General features: G+C 41.9%; 1 protein-coding gene across 1 annotated transcript in view; it reads right to left on the bottom strand.

Annotated features, from left to right (window-relative positions):
• Positions 1-22,785, bottom strand: part of LOC122794924 (probable ATP-dependent RNA helicase DDX60) — a 3,096,781-nt gene that overhangs the window by 2,134,028 nt on the left and 939,968 nt on the right. Inside the window, exons 10-11 of the mRNA XM_044063517.1 lie at positions 4,530-4,592; positions 3,782-3,884 (exon numbers count right to left, since the gene is read on the bottom strand). Of these exons, the coding sequence (XP_043919452.1) occupies positions 3,782-3,884; positions 4,530-4,592 (166 nt within the window). The remainder of the gene's footprint in view (positions 1-3,781; positions 3,885-4,529; positions 4,593-22,785) is intronic.

Raw genomic sequence — 22,785 nt, 5'->3', positions numbered from 1 at the left:
GACAAAGGATGAGGAGGGGCAGATTCCTGCTGTGCCTCGATAAAGGTACCTGGGATTTCCTCTCAAATGAGAATCTGTGTTATACCATCTGGTTCCTCAGAAATATCCAACTGGGTTCCCCCTTTGCTTCGTTACCAGCTGTCTGGTCAGGTGTGGCATGCCTAAAACGTGTGCTTGTCAGCCTTCTGAGAGTTCTTGACAGCACGAAAAAGGGGAGACATCTAATGGTCTAGCTGCTCATTATATCCCACAACACCAATGTTTGATTATAAATGGACAACAGAAACTTCAACCTGTTTAGGCTTCATAAGTTTCTTGCATGGCTGCTGAGGAATGTGAGAGCAATGACCCAGAGACCACCCTTCTTTGTGCTTGTTCTGATTCTTAAGGTAGATATTTAGAGAAATTAAACAACTTCTAATTGCTTTACACATTAAAGATTTATGAACACAGCATTCTCTAAAATTATCTTCTGGACACAAACATATTAAACACTGATGTGACTATTCTTATAGGGGAACTGCTGTCACATTTCCCTCTCTTTGCTGAAAACTGAAAAATTCTGTTACAAATTAAGTGATTGTGAAACAGGAAATGCTCCCAAAAGTGACACTTATTTGCCCAAACCAATGTACAGCTGACAGACTGATGATAGAGCTGTAGTCTTCCTTCATGGACTGATGTCAAGAAAATTTTGACAAACTTCATGCCGATACCAGAATGTACCAGAATATAGTCTCATGCATGGGTTGTAAGTCAGACATAAGATGCAAGAAGAAGGAACTCAAGCTTTTGTAAACTGTTGGATGTACGGTATGCTTGGCAGGATGGTAGGACACATCCCATTAGTAAGCAATACTACAACAGTGATCTAATGAAGGACATCCATGCTGTTTATAAATACACTGGTACAAAGTGTAGTTAGTTGGATGCTTTTTGTAAAGGTATAAACCCGGCTTGTTGAGAAGTAAAAGCAAATGCAAGAAATCTCTTAAATTAAAATGTGTCATTGATATTAACACTGAAAAAGGAAGGATAGTTCAATGATTTTGCAAAAAAAAAAATATATATGAAATATAACAGTTTAATAGAAGACTGTTACTTGTAAGATATAAAAAGGGAAAAATTAACTGGTGATCTATCAACCAGATAGTGCTCGTGACTGTCATAGTAATCATGTGTGAAGAAAAAAACATTGAAAATGCTTCTTGCATCAAGACCCATTCTGATACCATTTAAGAGTCTTATAAAATTACTAAGACAGCTAATTAAAGCAACAGGAAGCATTCACTCTTTAAAATCTTTCCTGCAACTGGCACAAGACAGAGGCAATATTATGTGACAAACATCCTATTAAAGCTAGAGCCATTATTAATGCTGTACTCCACATTCTCCATGCAATGAATTCCATTTACATCTGTTTTGAAAAAATACAGGTAAAAACAATGGGTGAGATACAGAAAAACATGGACATTGCCACTAAGCTGTGCTGATGGTTAAACATAAAGCTAAATGTCTGATTCATTACAATGGTGTAGCCAGGGAACTCTTTGTACTCTAAAGAGTACATTTTTTTGGAGCATGCTAGAAACATTTGGGCTTCATCAAGCCATATTGCTTCTATAACCATCTAGGTTAATGCCTCTAACAACATACATTATATATATATATATATATATATATATATATATATATACACACACACACACACACACACACACACACACACACACACACACACACACACACGTAGCTTGCTTACAGAGAGGATTGCAAATATAAAAATGCCTCTAATATTTTTTGACCGAGCAGCTGAAAATATTACATGCATTAAGTTTGGGGGCAACAGCTTAAGCGATATGACCATTTTTTAAATGCCAGGTAGTTGTGGGGGCAGCAATAAGCACCTCTGAGTACAAAATGGAATTCACTGACTACATCCCTGATTCACTGCTTAGAGGAAAAGTAAGTCACTCACCATCAACAGCTTGCTACTCGAGCTAAATGGCTGGTGTTGAATAACCTTTCAGGCATACTACGATTCAAAAAGAGAAACCTAAAGTGCTGAGCTATGAACTGTGGACAGTGTTACATGTTACAGAACGCAGCATTCCATTCCAAAAAAAGTCACTTGATTCTTAAAACATGTCAACTTAAGCTGTGAAAATATACATTTTAGTACAAATATATAATTCTCACATTCATTTACTGAGCTCCTTATCTGGCTACAGCCACTATCAGAAGTCAGATTACTGTGAGTAGCAGTTCACAGTGTTTTTTATGTGCTAAATTATCCTGGAGGTTAGTACAGCAAGACAAAATGGGGGACTTAATTAGTAGTAAGATTCATTTCAGGTTCTCTTTTTGAGTTAGCTAACTTCAAGTTAACATCAGTATTTGAGCTATGAGATGGCAACTCTTGGCTTCTACATAATCCCATGTCCTCACCCTCCTTCCTTTTCTTGTGTGCAGTAAAACTTTTTTCTGGGGTAAATACACACTAGAGGTGTACCTGACTCATGGGATGTCTGAAGTGCTACATCACTTTGCTATGGATAATATTCTGCATATTCTGCAACCCTGTTGCCTACCTACCATCTCCCAGTGTAACCTGTCATTAAATCTTACTTTGTATTTATGAAACTATGACTCAGACTAACTATCTATCTAACTTCAGGACTGAAATCTTTAAGATAACATTAATACCATATATCTGCTTAAAGCACAATTTTTATCAAACCGTGTGCCTTTGTTTAGGTACCTGGGTGGTACTCATTTAAGACTGACTACATAAGAAGTCAAGGTGGGGTACCACTGCAAGAAATGTATTACCACCACACTTTTAACTCTAATAAGTTTATATGTGTTGCACCTCTGGATAACTATAGGTCTCGGGCAAATATTTTTTTTCTAGTTACTGCTTTATAATGTTTGTTATGTGGAAAGAAAACTGATTTATAATCTTTCTTATCTGATATTTAACCCATGGCCAGAAAGAAATACTTTGGTGAGTTACGGAAATTGTACAGGGATGTGGGATTACTCAGCACTGACAGAGAGGCTGAGAATAAGCATCTATTTGTAGGTGTAAAACTGTAGAGGTGAAGCTAACATAATACGTTGTGCAGAGTTAGACAAAAATTAGGAATGTGGCCATGCCAGAACATATATGGTAGCAGTGTTAGAAGTAAAGCTTGGCAATAGTGTTACAGAAATAGGACACAAACTGAAAAAATCCATTTGAGATCACTGGTACATAAGAAAAACTGATGCTTCCTCTTTTAACATCTCGTTAGTACCATGCAACAATTAAACATTAGTCACTGAGGTTAGCCTGTAAGGAACACAAACATAACACTCTACCAAATCAGCTATTATCTAATTCATAAGTGTTTAAGACCATATACAGCAAGTGGTCGAATATGCAGACACACGCTCTACTTAATTAAATTGTCTCTTTAAGTCGCATAGCTTTTTACAGAATACCTCCAGAATGGTTTGTGTAAATACCCACTTATTAAATATGGGTGAACTGTACGTTACATGAAACAACTACTTATACATTTCGACAGTTACCTCAAAACATTGAATAATTCAAGACTTTGATGCATGTAGCTATTTGGTGTCATCATGCTTAGGAATATAGTTATCACAAAACCTTTGTCTACAGCACATCATGGGAAAATAAAACTTTTGAGGCAGCTGTACGGCTTTGGGAAGAAAAAAAAACAACAACATATTCATAACAAAGAGCAGCAAAATGGAATTTAACTTCACCTACTTGGTTAAAAACGGCAAGCTATCCAAAGCATCTCCAGCATATTCTTCCAGTAATGAAGATTTTACACGTATCAGACCCACATTTAGAAATTCTTTCCTGTGTTCTTTGGGATAAAAATATTTTGTAAGTTTTTACAGTTAAAATCATCCATATATGTACATATGTGTATAAATATATTTATATCTATGTGTCTATGTCAGATGATCGACTTTTTGGAAACAAAAAAAATTGAAGAGACCATATGATAGAGTTTCAGAAAACTTGAACTTCAAAAAAACCCCACAAAAATCTACCTTTTTTACATTTTTGCAGGGAGAAAAGCCCCTCATCACCCCCCCAACTCTGCAAATTGTATATACCATCTCAGAGCTTGCATTACAGTTAAGTAAATTTCCTGATCCTCGCTGTACTGCAATCTCCATTCAAAAGCTTTGAATTTTCAAAAACTCAATCATATAGTCTCGACCATATGGAATTTGTGTTTCTGAAAACATGATCAACTGATAGGGACCCATATTTTAATATATATATATATATATATATATATATATATAAAAAAACTCACATATGTATATTTACATTATATATATATATATATATATATATATATATAAACACACACACACACACACACACACACACACACACACACACACACACACTCTGAGTTTACAGAGGTGGCAACATGACTGGTACAATTTGTATTCCACATACAGTATACAACATATAATCAGGTACATAATTTTACCTGATAACGTTCTCTTGTACCAACGCTTCAGTAATTCTGTACAGGACATAGCTTCAAATGATTCTAGAGAGATAAATGTATATTTGTGAGAACATTTAAACATGTATTTTGAAAAGTATTATTAAATATGCTGCCCTTCAAAACATTTCCACATTTTTGTTACGCAATTGCATTTCTCACACATTTTAAAAGAAATCATGTTTCAAACAAATCTTCAGAACTGTAATCCAAGCAGTCACCAGCAAAATAGACTTGAATTAATTACTTCATAAAGCCACAAGAAAAAAACATTTCTAACTATAGAATTCTGTCAGTAGCTAATCCTTTCTAAAACGCTGCTGATCTGCAAAGCATATTTTACCACTCTTAAAATATAACAAATGACACATTTAAAGAGTGCCAGAATTGGCTGGTATATTGAAATCATCTCCTTTCCTTACTAGTTGTCTTAGTAAGATACTTTAACTACTATCTTAGGTCACCTTTGGGTCCTGTCTTACAAACCCCTCATAATACCCTTCACAGCAGAGATTATCACTTCTCCATCATGGTCCAACAACTGTGGAAATCTCCTTCCCCAGCCTAAAATAACTTCATTCATAATTACATTCAAGTCAGCTTTAAAATTTCATCTCTAAGAAGTAGATAAATATTCCTGTTTACATAATTCTTAAGTTACATGAGGAAAATAACTACATTACTGCTGTTTCCCTGCCTTCGAACTTAAGTTTACAATCATACTGTCAATACTCTTCCCACTTTTCTCTTCCATTTTATAACTACAAAATACGGCTTCCTTTTTTTCTCTAACTTGCCATTTCCCCTCCTTCTGTTCTCAGCATAAAGTCTGCTAAAGATATGTTTGTTCTCTTTTCTAATATACAACTATAAATTACTATTATATTTTTCAAAATTGCACACACATTGTCACCAATGTCTCAATTGCTCAAGAAGGAATCCAGCCCATCAATCAGAAGGGCTTCCACTCCATTAACTGCCAGGTGGTAAGCAATGACCAGGGCATTATACACAACATGTCCGTATACCACCAGACAGTGCCCATGATGGTTTCACTTTGAGTGGACAAAACTAAATGAACCAATAATTGGAATCAACTAACTGTATTCACTATAAAAGAAAAAAAAAATCGGAAAAAAACATTGATGTGGGAGGCAAGCCCCCCCACAAGTTACTTATACCGACTCCATTGTCACACCAACTCGAAGAAGGGGGCATTCTCCCAGAAAGACCATCACTGCTAGTAGAACTCATCAACATTGATTTTCTGTGGAGGAACCTCACTCATTGGTGGGATGAACTCAGGCAATTGAAGCTCAAGAGTTCATCCTTTGTCAGCTGGTAAGGTAACCACCATGATTCCAATATTTGGCACACACATGCAATCTCTACTAACATTTCATGCACCGGGAAATTACATCATCATCAGCAGACCCCTAAGTGCAGACTCAGAAGTGAGAGATCTAGGTGTACAGATAGACAGTAGCCTAAACTTTGACTGCCATGTGTCAACAGTGGTGAGGAAGTCCTTCTATGTGGCATGACTTATAAGTAAAGGAATGACAACCAGATCCAACAAAATTATACTCCCATTGTACTTGGCCCTCATTACATCAATAATTAAGTACAATACGCCATTTGGCATGTACTGGACTAGGCACTTACAGCAGCTGGAGGAACCTCAGAGATTCCTCACAAAGAAAATTCAGGGTGTAAACATGAGCTATGCAGATAGACTAAAAAAGCCCTATCCCTTTACTCTTGTCACCTACTGACTATTAAGGGGTGGCCTTTGTCACTTAGCCAGCAACTCAAACAAAACATGCTGGAGAGATAGATATCTGTCTCAGAGATTGCCCCCTCTTTGGAACAGGCTTCCTATTCATATTAAGCAGAGCCATTCCACGGCCCTCTTCAAAAGAAACTTGGATCAATGGATGGGGAGTCACAAATTCACACCTGGAGCAGTGCCTATCTCCCTTATGGATATCTTTAAGATACTCAAGGGTTAGGCACAAACCCAAGCCATCCTCTTGCCCTAGGGGCCATATATTAAGTAAAACTGGGTTACATTGGCTAAGCTTGTATGGGCTCTTCAGCCATCATCTTCGTAATTAATCTCCTATGAATCTTTGAACCTATGGTGGTGACTCCCCAAAGGGTCATCTAGCTGGTAGGTCCACGCATGGCCATATACACAGACTAGAATATGCAGTTGCCATTGAAGCTGGCAGCTGTTTTGCATAGCAGGTGATGCCGGATATGCTTTGGAACCATAGATGATGGCCAAAATGGTGTACACCACCACCCCTCTACAAACAAGGAACTCTGTTAAACACATGTTGAAACTTCTGAAGGCATGCTCAGACACATTTTGTGGCACAATGCAGTATGCACCTTAGACCTGCAGTCATTTATTTGTGGATGTGCACCATGTTGCACAGTACAGTAGTATGGAAGCAGCTACATCTTGAAATATCTCAGTACTGTCTGACAGAAGTGGTGCAGCAGCAAATGAGGAATCAAACACTGGGTCATCAGAGGAACAGGTTGCAGCTGCATCACAAGCAAGGTAGAGGTGAGAACAACACTTTACATCAGTGGTAAAAGGTGGCTTCTGGTTTACAACTATGTGCTGTGGCAAAGATAACATAGAATAAAGCTAATGCACACCTTAACATACCCAGGCTACCCATTACAGTGCACTGGCTGGGCATGATGTGCATCAGATATTACATCATTCACACAGACTAAATAGGTTGGCAGAGAAGAGTCATCATCATTTGCACAGGTTGGCTGGGTCACAGTGACAGGTGGCAGCAATGCTACCATAAGTGAAAAGATCATGAGAGGCAGATAAAGTAGCCACTTGGGCAGTTAGCAGGTTGGGAGAGAAACAAAGAATACATCCTCAAATGTCAGGATGGAGCTTCCATGCCTTGAACATTGACCAGCTGTATTATGTGGTCCTGCAATGTCAGGACATGATGCATTCTGTGCGAGTGATATAGTATTTTGGCAGCAGGTTCAAGAATCCCAATGTGCCTGCCCATTTTGTAAGCCACAAGATGGGCTGTATCACAAACTTAGGAATGGCCATAGTTAGGTGTTGCACTCTGATGGCTAACAGCAGGAAGGAACTGTGTATAACTGCGGGAACCAGACTGGTTGGTTCTGTGAGACAACTACAGCAGTGTAGCCTTATAAGTGTAATCTGCTCTGACCATGAGATTGGCCATGCCCAGTTGTGGTGACTGGCATGGCTAGGGAAAACAGTAAATCAGACTTTGAAATTCTATGTGACATCTGTGCAAACCTGGCCTGTGATCACCCACCATGAATTTTACCCTTGTACAGCCATGGCCGGTACGGCATGTATAAGCACAAAAGGGGACATTTGGCACATGTCTCGTGAATGCAGCAACGGATATCTTATTGTCAACCAGTGACCTAAGAAACTGTGTTTTCTATACATTCCTATATGCTATGTCGCACTGCTAGTGCTGCTGGTCACCCAACTGTCCATGCAGATGTTGCACATCCTCACACAGGCTATGCAGCAGGCTCACCATCTATACTATGGTGTACATACTGGTTGTCTGTGCCTGGATCACTTACCTCCACATTGGCTAACTGTAACCAAGTGTTGTAAACAGTTCTGGGAAAGATCTGCTCTCACATTGGAGACAGCCACCAACATGCTTTTCCTCTATGGAGGGTGCATGCATATGAAAGGAAGTGCTGCTGATGGATGCTATCTAAAGTGGTGACTCCTGTGTAGACTGGGCTCACATTGGCAGGATGTCCAGCTCAAAACACATAATATAGGACTGACCTGACCCTCCACCATCATATCATATATGAGAGACATATGTGCAAGATCTTAAATGTTAAAAGTGTTCAGAGTACCACTGTGTCATCCGACTGTACACAGTATATGCTGTCATCACTGACAGCCACTGATGACCTGCTGACATTAGGCATGTGCTGTCCTGTTGTGTCAGTCCCTCCACCAGTGGAACTTATGAAAGCATAAAGATAACAGCTGTGACAGTACCAGATCCTGTATCTCACTCCTACTAATCTGTGTCACACAAACACTGACAGACACCAATTATGTGCATGGCATAAGGGCAGATAAATGCCTTGTGATGCAGGATGTCACAGTTGCTGCACTAATGTACCTGGAAAATAGATAGTCTTGCATGCTGTGCAGAAAAATCCCTTCTCACATGTGGGTTACTCTACAAATTGACCTGTACCTGCTGTTACTAACATGGTGTACCCCAAGATACACTTGGGCAGTTTTCACCAGCCCAGCTCCCACACCTAATCCACCACCACATATGAAGGCTTACTTTCATGGCCTAGACAGGATTACCAAAAATGATTCCACGTCTGTGAAAAGTGATCCACCTCCTGTGGTGGATCTGTCACCAGCAATGTCTTGGTCTTCGCATATAGTACCATATCAGAAACCAAGAGGTACACTTGTAATACTGTAGTATTATGGCCATCCAGATCACTGATGTCTTACATCACTCTCTGCCACACTTGGTACTGGAAGACTTTGTTGGTATTGCTATTTTCTACAATGTGTATGCCACATTTGTGCTTAGGCCCTGTAGTAACACCTCCACCTCTTGGGTGGCGAAATTTGTACATGTTCATGAGTCCAGGGCAACACATGTACACCTGTAAGTTGCACATAAGTTTGTGTGTGTGTGTGCACATGTGTGTGTGTGTGTGTGTGTGTAAGAGTAAGTGTAAGTGTGTGCATGCATATGTGTGTGTTTATTAATACATGACCATACTTAGCTGACATCTATGTCTCAACATTGCCCTCCTCGATGTGATGGTGACATATCTGTTTGCTGTTATGCTTAGACCATTTCCACCCTGCTCCATACTGACACCAGCAAAGCACATGTCGCAACTGTCTACCTTCTTGCAGCACTGTACTGTACATATCATGTTCCTCTATCACACACCCCTCCACATGTGGACAACCCCTGACTTATATATAGGAACCATTGTTTCCCCAACAGCATGTCTTGCAATCTGTGCACGAGATTGAGAATGTCTCCCCACAGCATTCACCCCTGTACTGTGTTGTCTATCATGGTGAACCCCCCATCTGCACATTAACCTGTCATGTTCTTGCTTTATGTTCTCTGTTAAGCTGAGTCTACCCCAGATGCACAATAACTAGTCATGCCCTTGTGCAATGTTCATTGTCATGATGACAGCCCTCCAGAGGCACATTGCCCTGTCATGCCATTGTGCTATGTTCTCTGGTTGTCTTTCATGGTGAGCCCACCCTAACTACACATTAACCTGTCATGCCCTCTGCTACGTGATCTTATCCAATCTACAATTTCCTATTTGTCTAGGTTGCTGCAGTGCACCACTGGTGCTCACTGCAATGCAGAGATACATTACTGAGTGGCTTACCTTCTTTCATTATGCTTATATAGTGGTACAATGTTTTTTCCACTGAATTCGTATTCTTGATTTTCTCTGCATAAGGTGGTCTCACACAGCATAGGGGCCATACTTTTACTGCATTACAAGAGGCTTCACAGCATAGTGATTACGATAATAAGGTAAAATAAAATGTTCATCTCTGAATCATTACCATAATATACTGCACTATCACATCTAAGCAGTGTTAACATGCTTGATCTTGGACTAATAAGACATGTGCACACTACACTCGTGCACTGAGACTGTAATGCTTTCAGTAGGGCACTTTTGTTGCCTAACAGTGTGATTTAATGTCCACAACGTGTGGACAGATGAACGTGTTTACCATTATGGTCCACAAGAAGACCTATAGCATAGACATGGCATCTTCAGGTGCTCGGTTCAAAAGGGCTTCTGCCTGGTGCAGACAGATAACCACATTTAAAATAGTTGTATAAGTAAACCTACCATAAAGCAGATGTTCTAGTAGATCACTGTTGCAGTAGCTTAAGCTCAATGGGTCATACCACTGCAAGCAGTCAGCTTTTCAAAACTTTAGGGAACCCTCCACATGATCTGTCAGAAGCTTCACAGGAGCTCCATATAAAAAGACTTGAGATAGAGAAAGCGAGAGAAAAGTCTCAGAGCTCTTCTGCCCCAAGAAAGGAGGTAATATGCTTGAAAGGAAAAATGCTAGAAAACATAGCACAAGGATAACTATATACACAAGGTTATATACCACTATACCCTGGCAATAAAAAATTAAAAAGCGTCAAATGAAGGCAGTTGGGCTGAGGGAACAGGGCTAAATACAAAATACATGTTTTGATGAAAGAGCTCTAGGTAAAGGTGATGGAAATGGTAGTGGACAAAGAACAGTTTATAAAGAAATCTTTCTGTTAAACATTTGGAAAAAGCATAAAAGGAAAGGGTAAAAAGGAGGTTATTAATGAGTATATATGTGTCCAACGCTTTCAGTATTCTGAAGAACTGATGGAGGCTTTGGAGCGATATAATATTTAATAAGTGATGGGAAGTACACAAAGGATAAGCAAGAGAGAAACAAAACAATTACAACATTTTAAGTTTTTTTAAGCAATGTATAATAATGGAAAAAGAAAATAAACAGGGTTTTGCTTTGAGTGCTATACTGTTCTTACTCCATATATCTATAAAAAGAAATAAAATATGGTGTGTAGGATTAAATTTAATTATGAGGAATTATTTAAGTTTCCAGTAGTCTTATCATATAAAGATTGCAAAGTATTCATAGGTTATTTGATTTGTTTCTTATACATTTTCACTTTTGTCTATCTAAACTGTTTGTTACACTAAGAAGACTGGGAGTATAAAGGTAGTCTGGTCTGTCTGAGTTGGGAAACTCACAAGGGAGCTTAAAGGAAGAATTTCTTGTAGTTAGTTAATAGCTTTTCACTTTTGGCTAATCAAAGTGTGTTTTTACGTTAAGAAGACAGGGACTGCTCTTCTTGTGGCAGTAGTAAAGTAGCCCAGTCAGTCCAAGTTGGGAAACACACAAGGAGGTTTAAAGTGAGACTGTTTCATCAGCCAGAGGGCTTTTTACAGACCTAGTTGTTTGGTGTTCATCTGCCCTTGAGAGCTACTTTTGCTGCGCTTTTACATTAAAAGTTCCAGGATCATCCATCTTGTGGCAGAAGGTGTTTACCTGGTCTCTCTGAGTTGGGAAGCATTCCAGAAAGCTCAAAGTGTAGTCTTTTATTGGTTCATAGGGCACAGAAGTTAGTTTTCAGCTTTTTTCTGATATAAATGGGTTTTTTTTGTGGAGCTATTCTCTGCACAGTGGCGGTTTGCAGTATCTTGTATAGTAGCAAACCTATAAAGCTAGTACTGAGGACTTTAACCTGTAACACAGAAAGGTTCTGCATGGAGCTAAGCTTAGGGCAGCTAGTTAGTGCATCAAACAGCACTAATACCAGGTCACAGAACTATCTAACATCTATCCTTAACCTTAGACACCACTTAGGTGACCATTGTAAAACCAAGTACAGGTCTTGACAACAAGGATGTGCAATTTCCTAACATATCTGTTGCCAGCTTAGAAGATATGGGCATTTTGAGACAATGTAGCAATTGTCTCGAGTACTCAGACAACCTTTTAATCTTTAAAGAAACTAACACAGTATGCAAGAGATGTACATACATAACTTCCTTGGAGGAAAAAAATCTAGGTTGTCAAGAACACATACACTACATCTTTTACACATACCACTCACCACACACACACATAGGCTTTCTTATGATGAGACACTTAACAGAAACCTCTTCACACCTCAAATACTTCCTAAGCTATCAAACAGCAACACCTATCCTCCGCAAACACTAAAGCACACACCAAAAGCAACACCTAACATCACACATAAGCTTATACACAATGATCCTCCAAGAACAAACCCCATAAGCAAGCAAACACTTTACCTACAATTCTTGTCATTGGGGATTCTATTGTATGACACACAGATGTCCCTCTCACTAGGCTAGACAAGGAGAAGATAACAGTAAGCCGAGTATTTGAAGGAATGATCTGCAATATCCCACATGCACTCAAGTCACTGCACCACAGGTACCAATATGATTCTATCATAGTCCATGTGGGTGTAAATGACCTGAGATGTACCGCACTGGACTATATGAACAGAGACATTATGGATCTCTCAGAATATGTGTCACAGGCAGGTACATGCCTTGCATTGAGCAACACTGTACCTTCATCAAAGATGATGCTACAGTAAGAATAGAAATGACTGATTTTAATAACTGGCTTATTTTCTGGTGTCACTCTAGGGGAATCCAAATATCTGTCAGCATGGGAAGACATGGTTAACAGACCACACTGCTTTGCCAGGGAAGGTCTGCACCTGCCCCCCCCCCCCCCGGGCTTTTATATATTGGCTAAAATTTTATCCACTCCTTAGAGCCTTTTTTAGGCAATGTCAAAATAACAAAACTACCAACACAGAAAAAAAAAAAAATAACTCGAAAACTACCTTACAGTGTGTTCCTGCTCAATGCTCAGAGCCTAAACAAGAAACTTCACAACCTACAAGGTCTCCTAACTCTGTAAAATACAGACATCTCTGCTGTCACTGAAACTTAGTTTAAAGTTGCTGAAAGTACTCTGGCAATGGAAGGCTACAGTGTCTTCCACACATTTAGACCAACAGCAGCACAAACAGGGGCTAAAAGTGGAGGTGCCTATCTACATAATTAGCATCAAATACAACTCAAAATGATGGCCTGGAGTTCATCCACTTTAAAGTCTTCATAGACAATGTTCCTTACCATGTCCTGGCCAATTACAGGTCACCATCTGTGAGCCACGAAGCTCACAACTTTTGCCTAGATCTACTAGAGTTGCTCACAATCCAACCAAATACCGTATTCATTGGAGACTATAAATACCCTTCTATAAAGTGGGAAGCACACACTGCCTCTAACTCACAGGCATAACCTTTCCTGGGCTCCATTATCACAAACACCCTGGACCAGACAGTTTGTACTCTTAGCGCAGGTTCAAGCATACCGGACCTACTACTCACGGGCATGGGACAGCAGTGCACCCCCCCACCCATGTCACATCCTTACTGATGAGATAGGACCACAAAGCTGTCTCCCTTGCAATAAAAAATCAACACAGAAAACCCAACTAAACCCATAGCAGTTAGGAACTACTCTAAAGCAAACCATCCTATTAAGTGACACCTCCTACACCATTAGCATATATTACAGCAAGTCTGAAACATTAGGCGGAGGAACTATTTTGCATCAAAAATATATATAAAAAAAAAAATAGTAATAAAATAAATAAGTAAAACACAACAATTTTACAGACAGCACATTCTCTAAGTGCAATAATGCCCTCCAGGGTGTGTGTTACTGTGGAAATAATGCCCTTCCAGGGCTGTAGAGGCCCTCCACCTGTGAAGTCGGGCCTGAGAAACCCCCTGGTCAGACATTAATTCCAGAATAACACACATCATGTTGGGCATTTTTGTATGTTTAATAACTAATTTATATAGCTAACTATCTGCTAACTGAGCAGTCTAAATAACTGCTCAGCTGTGTGCCCCATGATTCTTTACAAGGAAACACAGACACATGTATACACACACACACACACACACACACACACACACACACACACACACACACTTACCCCAAACACAATCAGACAGGCATACAGACACACATAGCTGCATACACATGATGGCAAAAAGAATAATAGTATATACTTACCATAACTTGGTATCTGTGTTATCCGTAGTCACCATTCATCACATATGGGTCTAGGATCCGATATCGGATCCAAGTCAGCAACACTTAGATAACAGCTTAGCTGAAGCTCCTCCCCTCCCATAATGCTCTGCTGCCCTCTAACCCCTCAGACTGAGTTTGATCTAGAGAAAGAGGACAGACAGAGTAGACCTGCCACTAGAAAAGTTCCAGCTAATTTCCTGTCACTCCCTCAGGAAGGGGGAAAGGAGGATGGGATCGTGATAAAAGGTGACTACGGATAACACAGATACCAAGTTATGGTAAGTACATAACTATTAATCTGATGTTATCCTAGTCACCATTCATCACGTATGAGTCACAGTCCCCAGCGACCCAACATACTTGGGTGGCCTCATGGAATGACATGCCAAAGAACAGTGGAGCCAAAGGAAACCTTTCCCTTAGAAACTAGGTTGAACTTGTAATGAGTAATAAAGGTATGAGGGGAAGACTAAGTTGTTGCTGCACAAATGTCATCCAAGGATTGACAAGCTGAGAAGGCAGCTGATGTAACCACTGACCTGGTAGAATGAGCCCTAACTGGTCCAGGCAAAGGAGCACCACAGGAGGAGTAGATGTAAGAGATGCACTGAGAAATCCAATGGGAAATGCTAACTTTTGAAATAGCTTGGCCCTTCTTGTTGGTTGAAAAAGCCACAAACAATTGATCTGAGAGATGAAAAGACTTAGCTCTGTGCAAATAAAAACAAAGCTGTCGATGAACATCTAAGGTATGCAAAATGTATTCCCCCTTGTTAGAATAACTGGGAAAGAACACTGGAAGTTGGATAGACTGAGGTTTTCTTCAGTGACCAATTTTGGTATAAAGGAAGGATTGGATCTCAAGGTCTCTCTATGGAATATCAAATAAGGAGGCTTGATGGTAAGAGCCTGCAATTCTGATACTCTTTTCGCTGAAGTTATTACCGCCAAAAAGTCAGTCTTTCAAGAAAGAAATTTGAGATCACAAGATGTGGCAGGCTCAAAAGAGGTCCGAGTTAGAGATTGCAGCACCAAAGCAAGATCTCATGATGCAGAAGGATCCTTGACTGGAGGACACAATAAAAAGACATCTTTCAAGAAATCCTTACACAGGTGAGAAGAGAAAGTAGGTTCTTCATTAAGGTGAAAATTGGAAATAGCTGCCATTTGGACTTTAATCGTAGAGGAACTTGTGGCCTCCTGAAAGAGGGAAGCCAAGAAAAGAAGAATGTCTGAAACAGGAGCTGAAAATGCATCCAGATTCTGACCTTTGGCCCAGATAGAGAATCTCTTCCACCTACTTCTGTAAACTCTCTTGGTAGAAGATTTCTGAGAAGCAAGAATAATGTCTTTCACAGGTGTTACAAGCATGGACTTAACAATAATCACCGGAATTGGACAAGCCAAGCTGTCAGACAGAGGATCTGTAGATTTGGAAGTAGAAGGAGTGACAGATGAGAAATCAGATTCAGAACCAGATAGAGCACCTAAGGGGGGGTACTTCAGATGAGATTGTAGAAGAGGGAATCACACCTGCCGAGGCCAAAAGGTGGCAATGAGGATTAACTGCATACTGAAGTGTCTTGCTTTCTGAAGAACTCTTGGAATTAGTGGTAATGGAGGCAAAGCATAAAGAAGACCCGGAGGCCAATCATATGTCAGAGCGTCCCTGGGGACTCCCTCTCTGGGGGATCAAGGTGAAGTAGCTGCTGCATTTGTGGTTGAGAGGGGAAGCAAACAGGCTGCAGCTCATTTGGCCCCACTGATGAAGAGCTGCTTCACTACTAGCAGATTCAGGGACCACTCATGCGGGGTCAGAATAGCCCTGCTCAGCTTGTCTGCCAGCACACTGGATGCTCCAGGAATATGCATTGCAAAGAGAAAGTGCCCCGAGAACATCACCCACTCCCAGACCCTCATGACAAAGTAGATAAGAACATGTGTCCCCTTGTTTGTTTATGTACCACACAACCATCATGTTGTGTGTGTTCACTGCTATTGTCCCAAGAGGAAGGCAGTCCTGAAAGGTTTGCAGCATAAGGAGGACTGCTCTCATCTCCAGAACATTAATGTGCAGTTTGGTCTCTGACTGGGACCACGCCTCTTGGACATTCTTCCCCAGAAAGTGCCCCCCCTCCCACCCTAGGAGGGAAGCGTTGTGGTCACCGTGGCCACCAGAGTAGGGAGACAAAGAGGCCTGCCAGCTAGGAGGTCTGGAGAGTGCATCCACCACGACAGATGTCATCGGCATATTGGAGTGAGCTGAATAGGAACTGACAGAGGATGAAAAAGAGCAGAACACTGAACTGTCAGGGTCCTCTGCAGAACTCACATGTAGTACCTGGCCAGTAGAACCAGATAAATGGCTGCTGCCATGGACCCTAAGGCACTCAGAGTGATACTGGAGGACAGGTTTGCTCCAGAAGAGACTGTACGTGAGACCGGGTAAGAAACATGCACTGGAGAGAAAGAGCTGAAATCTCTGGGATGGCGTCCAACTGAGTGGCAATAAACTCCAGATGTTGAGATGGAGTCAAAGAAGACTTGGCAAGATTCACTGTGATTCTGATCTGATCAAAAAGATGAAGAAGACACTGTGTGGTCTCCACTAGTTGATGCTGTGTGGGACCTGTGAAGAGCCAATTGTCAAGGTAGGGAAACACCTGGAATCCTTGCAGCCTGAGATGAGCTGCCACCACTGCCATACACTTGGTGAACACCCAGAGGGCTGTGGTGAGTCCAAAGGGCAGGGCTCTGAACTGACAGTGATTGGCTCCTATGTGAAAGCAGAGAAATTTCCTGAACCGCCTGTCTATTTTGATATGATAGTACACATCCTGGAGATTCACAGAGCATATCCAGTCATTCTTGTGCAGAAGGGGCACAATTGACAGCACGGTGACCATCTGAAACTTCGACTTCTTGACTAAGAGATTTAACTGACTGAGGTCCAGATTGCATGCAGGTCCCCTGTTTTCTTGGGTGCAAAAAAGAAGCAGGAGTAAGTTCTGGATCCTCTCTGTCCTGTGGGGACCTTTTGGATGGCTCTTTTTAGAATGAGGTTGGCCAAATTTAGACGGGCTAACTCTCTTTGTCTGGGTGGCACGTCAGGAAGAGTTCTGATTTTTGGTGGGGGAGGGTCAGAAAAGGAAATATAGTAGCCCCTAGATATGATTCTTAGCACCCACAGATCAGTTATGATGTTTGCCCAGGCCAAAGGGTGCAAAGAAAAATGGCCCCCAACTGCCTCCAGGGAGGGACAGTCAGCCAGCACTTCAGGAGCACTGGAAGGGCTTCTCAGACAAGGGTTCTCTGGAGCCCTAATTTTGCGTGCCTCCTCTGCCCCTAGGGTGGCATTGACCATTGAACCCTTTCCCCTGTCCCCTGAAAAGAGGATTATTTTTGAGCTTCCTGAAAGAAAGACTGTGACTTATGGAACCAAACTTTCTTACTCTCCTGTTGGATTTTGGAAAAGGGCCTCTGGGGGTAGAGAACTTAATCCCTATGGCCAACAGTGTCTTCCTATCTTGCTCCCTGCGGGTTAAAGTTTCCTTTATGGTTGGTCCAAAGAGAGTTGAATCATTGAAGGGAGCATTGGTGAATGATGCCTTAAAGGCTTCCACAAACCCACATAAGTGAAGAGAGGCATGATGGCTAATCACGACGCCTGTGTCCAAAACCTATGAGGTACCCATGGCAATGTTGGATATCAACCTCATGGATGAATTAGCTATAGATGTAAAACTTGCAAGCTTGGGAGAAACAGTCTTAAAGTCCTCCACCAGCATGGACTCCGAGAGGGAGATGATAAGCTCCTTGATCAAATACCTCTGAAGATGGCTAAAATGTGTCAGGTAATTTAAGGCTCGCAGGCAGAATGAAGCCGATGAAAACACCTATTTTCTATACCTGTCAATTGCTCTTGACTCACAGTTGGGAGGATGGACAGAGGAACTCTTTTCCTCCAGCTCTTTCTTGGTGGCGGCAGCTATCGCATCAACCAGAACTGTCGTGGACCAAAAGGGCTTGTTGGAAGGGGGACTCAAAAACTTGTCTGCTCTCTTTGGCACTGGCTCCACTGTGTCAGGTTCCTTCCATGCCCTGCTGGCAATGAGATCGATCGGGTTAGCAGGGAGGGACACCCAAGAGGTAGATAGGCCCTTTCCGAAAGCCTCCAAAAACACGGATTCCACCCCAGGACAGGGGCTAGACAGACCAACTGCCCTTAGCCTTAAGGATTTCCAGGATGTCTCCAAAGGAGACATCATCGGGTGGCGACCTTGGGGACATGTCCCCTTCAATAATATCTGTGTCCTCCATGAGAGACTCCATCGGGGAGTCAAGATGTCTCCTTTTACATATCCTCTTCTGAGGCACTTCCTCTGAGGTAGGCTCTGGGGAAGACACGGAAGAGGTGGGGACCCCGACAGGGGTAACTCCCCCACTGGAAGCAAGATCTAACAGGCTGACCAGGAGCAGGATGAGAGGATCCGTTCAAACACTGTGGCTGGGATGGAGCCTGGTGAGCAGGGGAAGCTACTTTGGTAGCAGAGAGAGTTCTTTCCACCATCTGGAAAGCAGAAGGCCTGGACAAAGCCCCATCCCCCATGGACAACACCACAAGGGAGGAAGGAGCAGACGCCAGCAAGACCTCCATACCTCCTGGATAAGGCCAGACCAGAGTTATCAAGAGCCAAAGTACGGAGAGGCAGAGAGTGGTCTGAAAGGTCTGAACCTGAACCCGCCCCCATGGACTCCAGGGTGACAACCTGAACCGGTAGCCCCACCTGCCCCAAGGGAGGGAGAGCAGAACTAGCCATAGACTCTGATGGGATAGGGACAGAGGGTGTCTCAGAAGCACCCACCACTTCCATGCAGTGCATCGCCTCCCTTAAGTCCAAACCCTGCCGGGTCAGATGAGGAGAAAATCAGGGAGCATGATAAGGCTCCCTAGTCAGATGGGCTGGGGAAACCAGAAGCCCCAGTGCTATTTGAGCTTTTAAGCAGGACTGCATCATCCTGTCCATATCAGAAGGAAGGATGCTCCTGGAAGACCAGGATGAAATAGAGGACCTAGCTGAAGACGTGTGCCGGGATCTCGAGGGTCTTCGCTGATCGTCTCCTTTGTGGAGAGGTAAATAAATGCTCCCCTCCCAGAGGATCCGTGGGAAGGTCCTCAATAACAATAGAATTTGACACAGATCTCTGATATGACCATATTGGATTGGAGGAAACAGAAGGATCTGAGGACAGGCCTCTTGAATCCTTTGGATCAGGCAGGATCAGATTCATGACAGGCCTACACTGGCTCGGATCCAAAGGCCTTGATCTGGAGGTCTTGGATCTGGAAGTCGACTCTGAGACCCTTGGATCTGAAGACCTTGGACTGGAGGCTTTGGATCTGGGTGCTGACTCTCTGGAGGACTTCTGATCTGACACCACCAAGGCTGGAGTCTGATCCAGGGATCTGGGATCCAACAGCCTAGACTTTTTACCCAGAACCTCCCCAGAAGAGGAGGAGGAGGTTGCCTTATTCTTGTGGCCAGAATTGCCCAGCTTAGTCAAAGGCTCCTTGACCAAGGGACCCCCCCTTAAACCATTCATTTTACAAGCAGTTTATTTCAGCACTCAACCAAGGCCCTGGGGTTGAATGTGGCACAAATTACGCATTCAACCTCCAGGTGGCTGGCGCCAAGGCAGTAGAGGCAGTCCTCATGCGAGTCAGAATCAGGCGTCTTCTGACTGCATGAGGAGCACCTCTTAAACCCTGAAGGCTTCTCTGACATCTTGAATCAGCCAAAAACATAAAACCAAGTCCAAAGGAACAAGCAAGAGGGCAATCAAGAAACCTGCCACAATTTTGAACCAAAAAATCCATCCTAAAACACAAACCACAAAACACACAAAAACCTAAAACTACAGAAACCCAAAGAAAATGTAAAATCTAAGAAAAATTTCTTCACAGACTTTAACAACACTGAATAGGGCACCAAAAGCCAAATAAATGGGAGGGTTAGAACAATGATGGCTAACTCACGTGGAAAACAATAGGCTGAGACTAGGACCAGAAGAAAACTAAGAGAATGAAGAAGGAGAAGATGAAAAAAATCAAAAAGATAATCCTACTTTTTTAACTGGAATCCCAGTGGAGCTGAGCAATCTGCGTCTGATGCTGATGGTGGCAAATGAGATTTGAGGGTTTAAAGGGCAGCAGAGTATTATAGGAGGGGAGGAGCTTGAGCTAAGGTATTGTCTAAGTGTTGCCGGCTCGGATTTGATGTTGGATCCTAGACCCATACATGATGAATGGTGACTAGGATAACATCAGATCTTATGTCCTTACCATAATGTTCCATCTGTGTTGTCATTCTTCATTCATTCTTGACAGATGTGTTTGGTTCCTACCTCTAGGAACCGACTCCGCCGTTATATATATTGCACCAACCAAACACTCTCGAGCAAAGGCTCTACCCACGCCACAATGCCCCTCTCCCCATTATCTCAGATCGAGTTTGCAGCCTAGTATAGAAAATACAGAAGCCCTGTCTAAGGTATAACCCTATAACCTCCCAGGACGAAGTCTGATACTCCAGAAGTCTTTCAGAGGGAGCAGGAGGGAGGGATGTCAAGAATGAATGAATATCGACAGCACAGATGGAACGTTATGGTAAGGACATAACTTCTTTATCTGATGTTGTGAATCTTCATTCATTCTTGACAGATGGGACAGAGTCCTCATCTACTTTAGATCCTGGGCGGCCTTAAGGAAGGAAGGAAGGATGTTTCTGAGTACCATAGAGCCAAAGGATGCTCTTCCCCTGGAGGACATGTCTAATTTGTAATGAGTGATACAGTTATGAGGAGTAGCCCATATTGCTGCTGCACATATTTCTTCCATGGAGGCCTTAGAATGAAAACTGCTGAAATGGAAACAGATCTGGTAGAATGTGATCTAACTAGAGTAGGCAGTTTGAGTTTATTCTGCTTGTAGACAAAGGTAACACAATCTCTAAGCCAGCTTGATAAAGTAACCATTGATACAGATTTGCCTAATCTGGGTCCTGAGAAGGATACAAATAATTGGTTTGATTTTCTAGAAGATTTTGTTCTGTCCAGGTAAAAGCATAATTGTTTATGGATGTCCAGGAGATGTAAGCCATATTCACCTTTGTCTGAAAAATCTGGAAAGAAGACTGGTTAATATTAGATTCTGATACCACTTTGGGGAAGAAGGATAGGTTGGTTCTTAGTGACACTCTCTCTTTGTGAAATATGATATAAGGATGTTTCACACATAAAGCTTGTAACTTGGAAATTCTCCTGGCAGATGTGATAGCCACTAGGAAGAGCTTTTTCCAAGACAAGTAGCTGCTGGCTCAAAGGGTTGTTGAACTAGGCATTGAAAGATTAAGGTCAAATCCCAAGGCGCTATAGGATCTTTGAATGGGGATTTTAAATGTAAGGCACCTTTAAGAAAAATCTTGCCTAAACGATGAGACATAAAAAATGATCATTAACTCCATTATGAAAATTGGAAATAGTATCTAATTGAACCTTAATTGCAGAAGCAGAGGTGCCCAATTCAAATAAGGTTGCTAAATATTCCAGGACCTTATGAACTGGTGCAGAAAAGGGGTCTATGCTGTTCGCACAGGCCCAAATAGAAAATCTTTTCCATTTGCTCTGGTAAAGCTTTCTGGTGGATGGTTTACTGGAAGTCAGAAGAATCTTTTGCACTGAAGAGGATAAGTTATTCTGCCTAGCAGGTACTGGAATTGGAGATACCAAGCAGTCAGCTTGAGATTTTGGAGATTGGGATGCACTAAGCCCTGAGGGTGAGACAGCAGGTCCAGAGCTAGGTCCAGAATCCAAGGGCAGTGAATCAGATGAGGCCAAAGAAAGGGGAACCAGACTTGATGGGGCCAATAGGGTGCAATGGGAATTACTTTGCTTCTCAAACTATGGACTTTCCTCAAAAACTGGGGAATCAGTGGAGTAGGGGGAAAGGCATAAAGAAGTCCGGGGGGCCAATTGAGGAGAAGTGCATCTCTTGGGGATTCCCTTTAAGGGGGAATTAGGGCAAAGTAGCTGCTGCATTTGTTATTTATCAGACAGGCAAACAGATTGCAGCATGGCTGACCCCAACAATGAAAGATCTTCATCACTATGTTGTGGTTAAAAAACTACAACCAAAAAACTTGAGAAACACAAATAAAAGTAGGAATCCACAAATCACAAATACCAAATCGACGAACGTTTATTTGTTAGCGCTTTCATGCACGGCAAATACATGCACTACTTCAAACATTTGAACTGACTAACACTAAAACTTTGTTGTGGTTGAGTGACCACTTGTGAGGCAGGAGGATGCATCTGCTCAACTTGTCCACACTCACATCAGAATTTCCCGGGATATGAATTGCTATCAGAAAGTGGTTGGAAGCTATAGCCCATTGCCAAATCCTGAGTGCTTCCCAAC

Source organism: Protopterus annectens, chromosome 2.part1 (genome assembly GCF_019279795.1).
Source record: "Protopterus annectens isolate FY-2018-M chromosome 2.part1, PAN1.0, whole genome shotgun sequence".
In the NCBI taxonomy this organism is placed as follows: Eukaryota; Metazoa; Chordata; order Ceratodontiformes; family Protopteridae; genus Protopterus; species Protopterus annectens.
The sequence above is the reverse complement of the archived record's forward strand: the minus strand, read 5'-3'. Positions and strand labels throughout refer to the sequence as shown.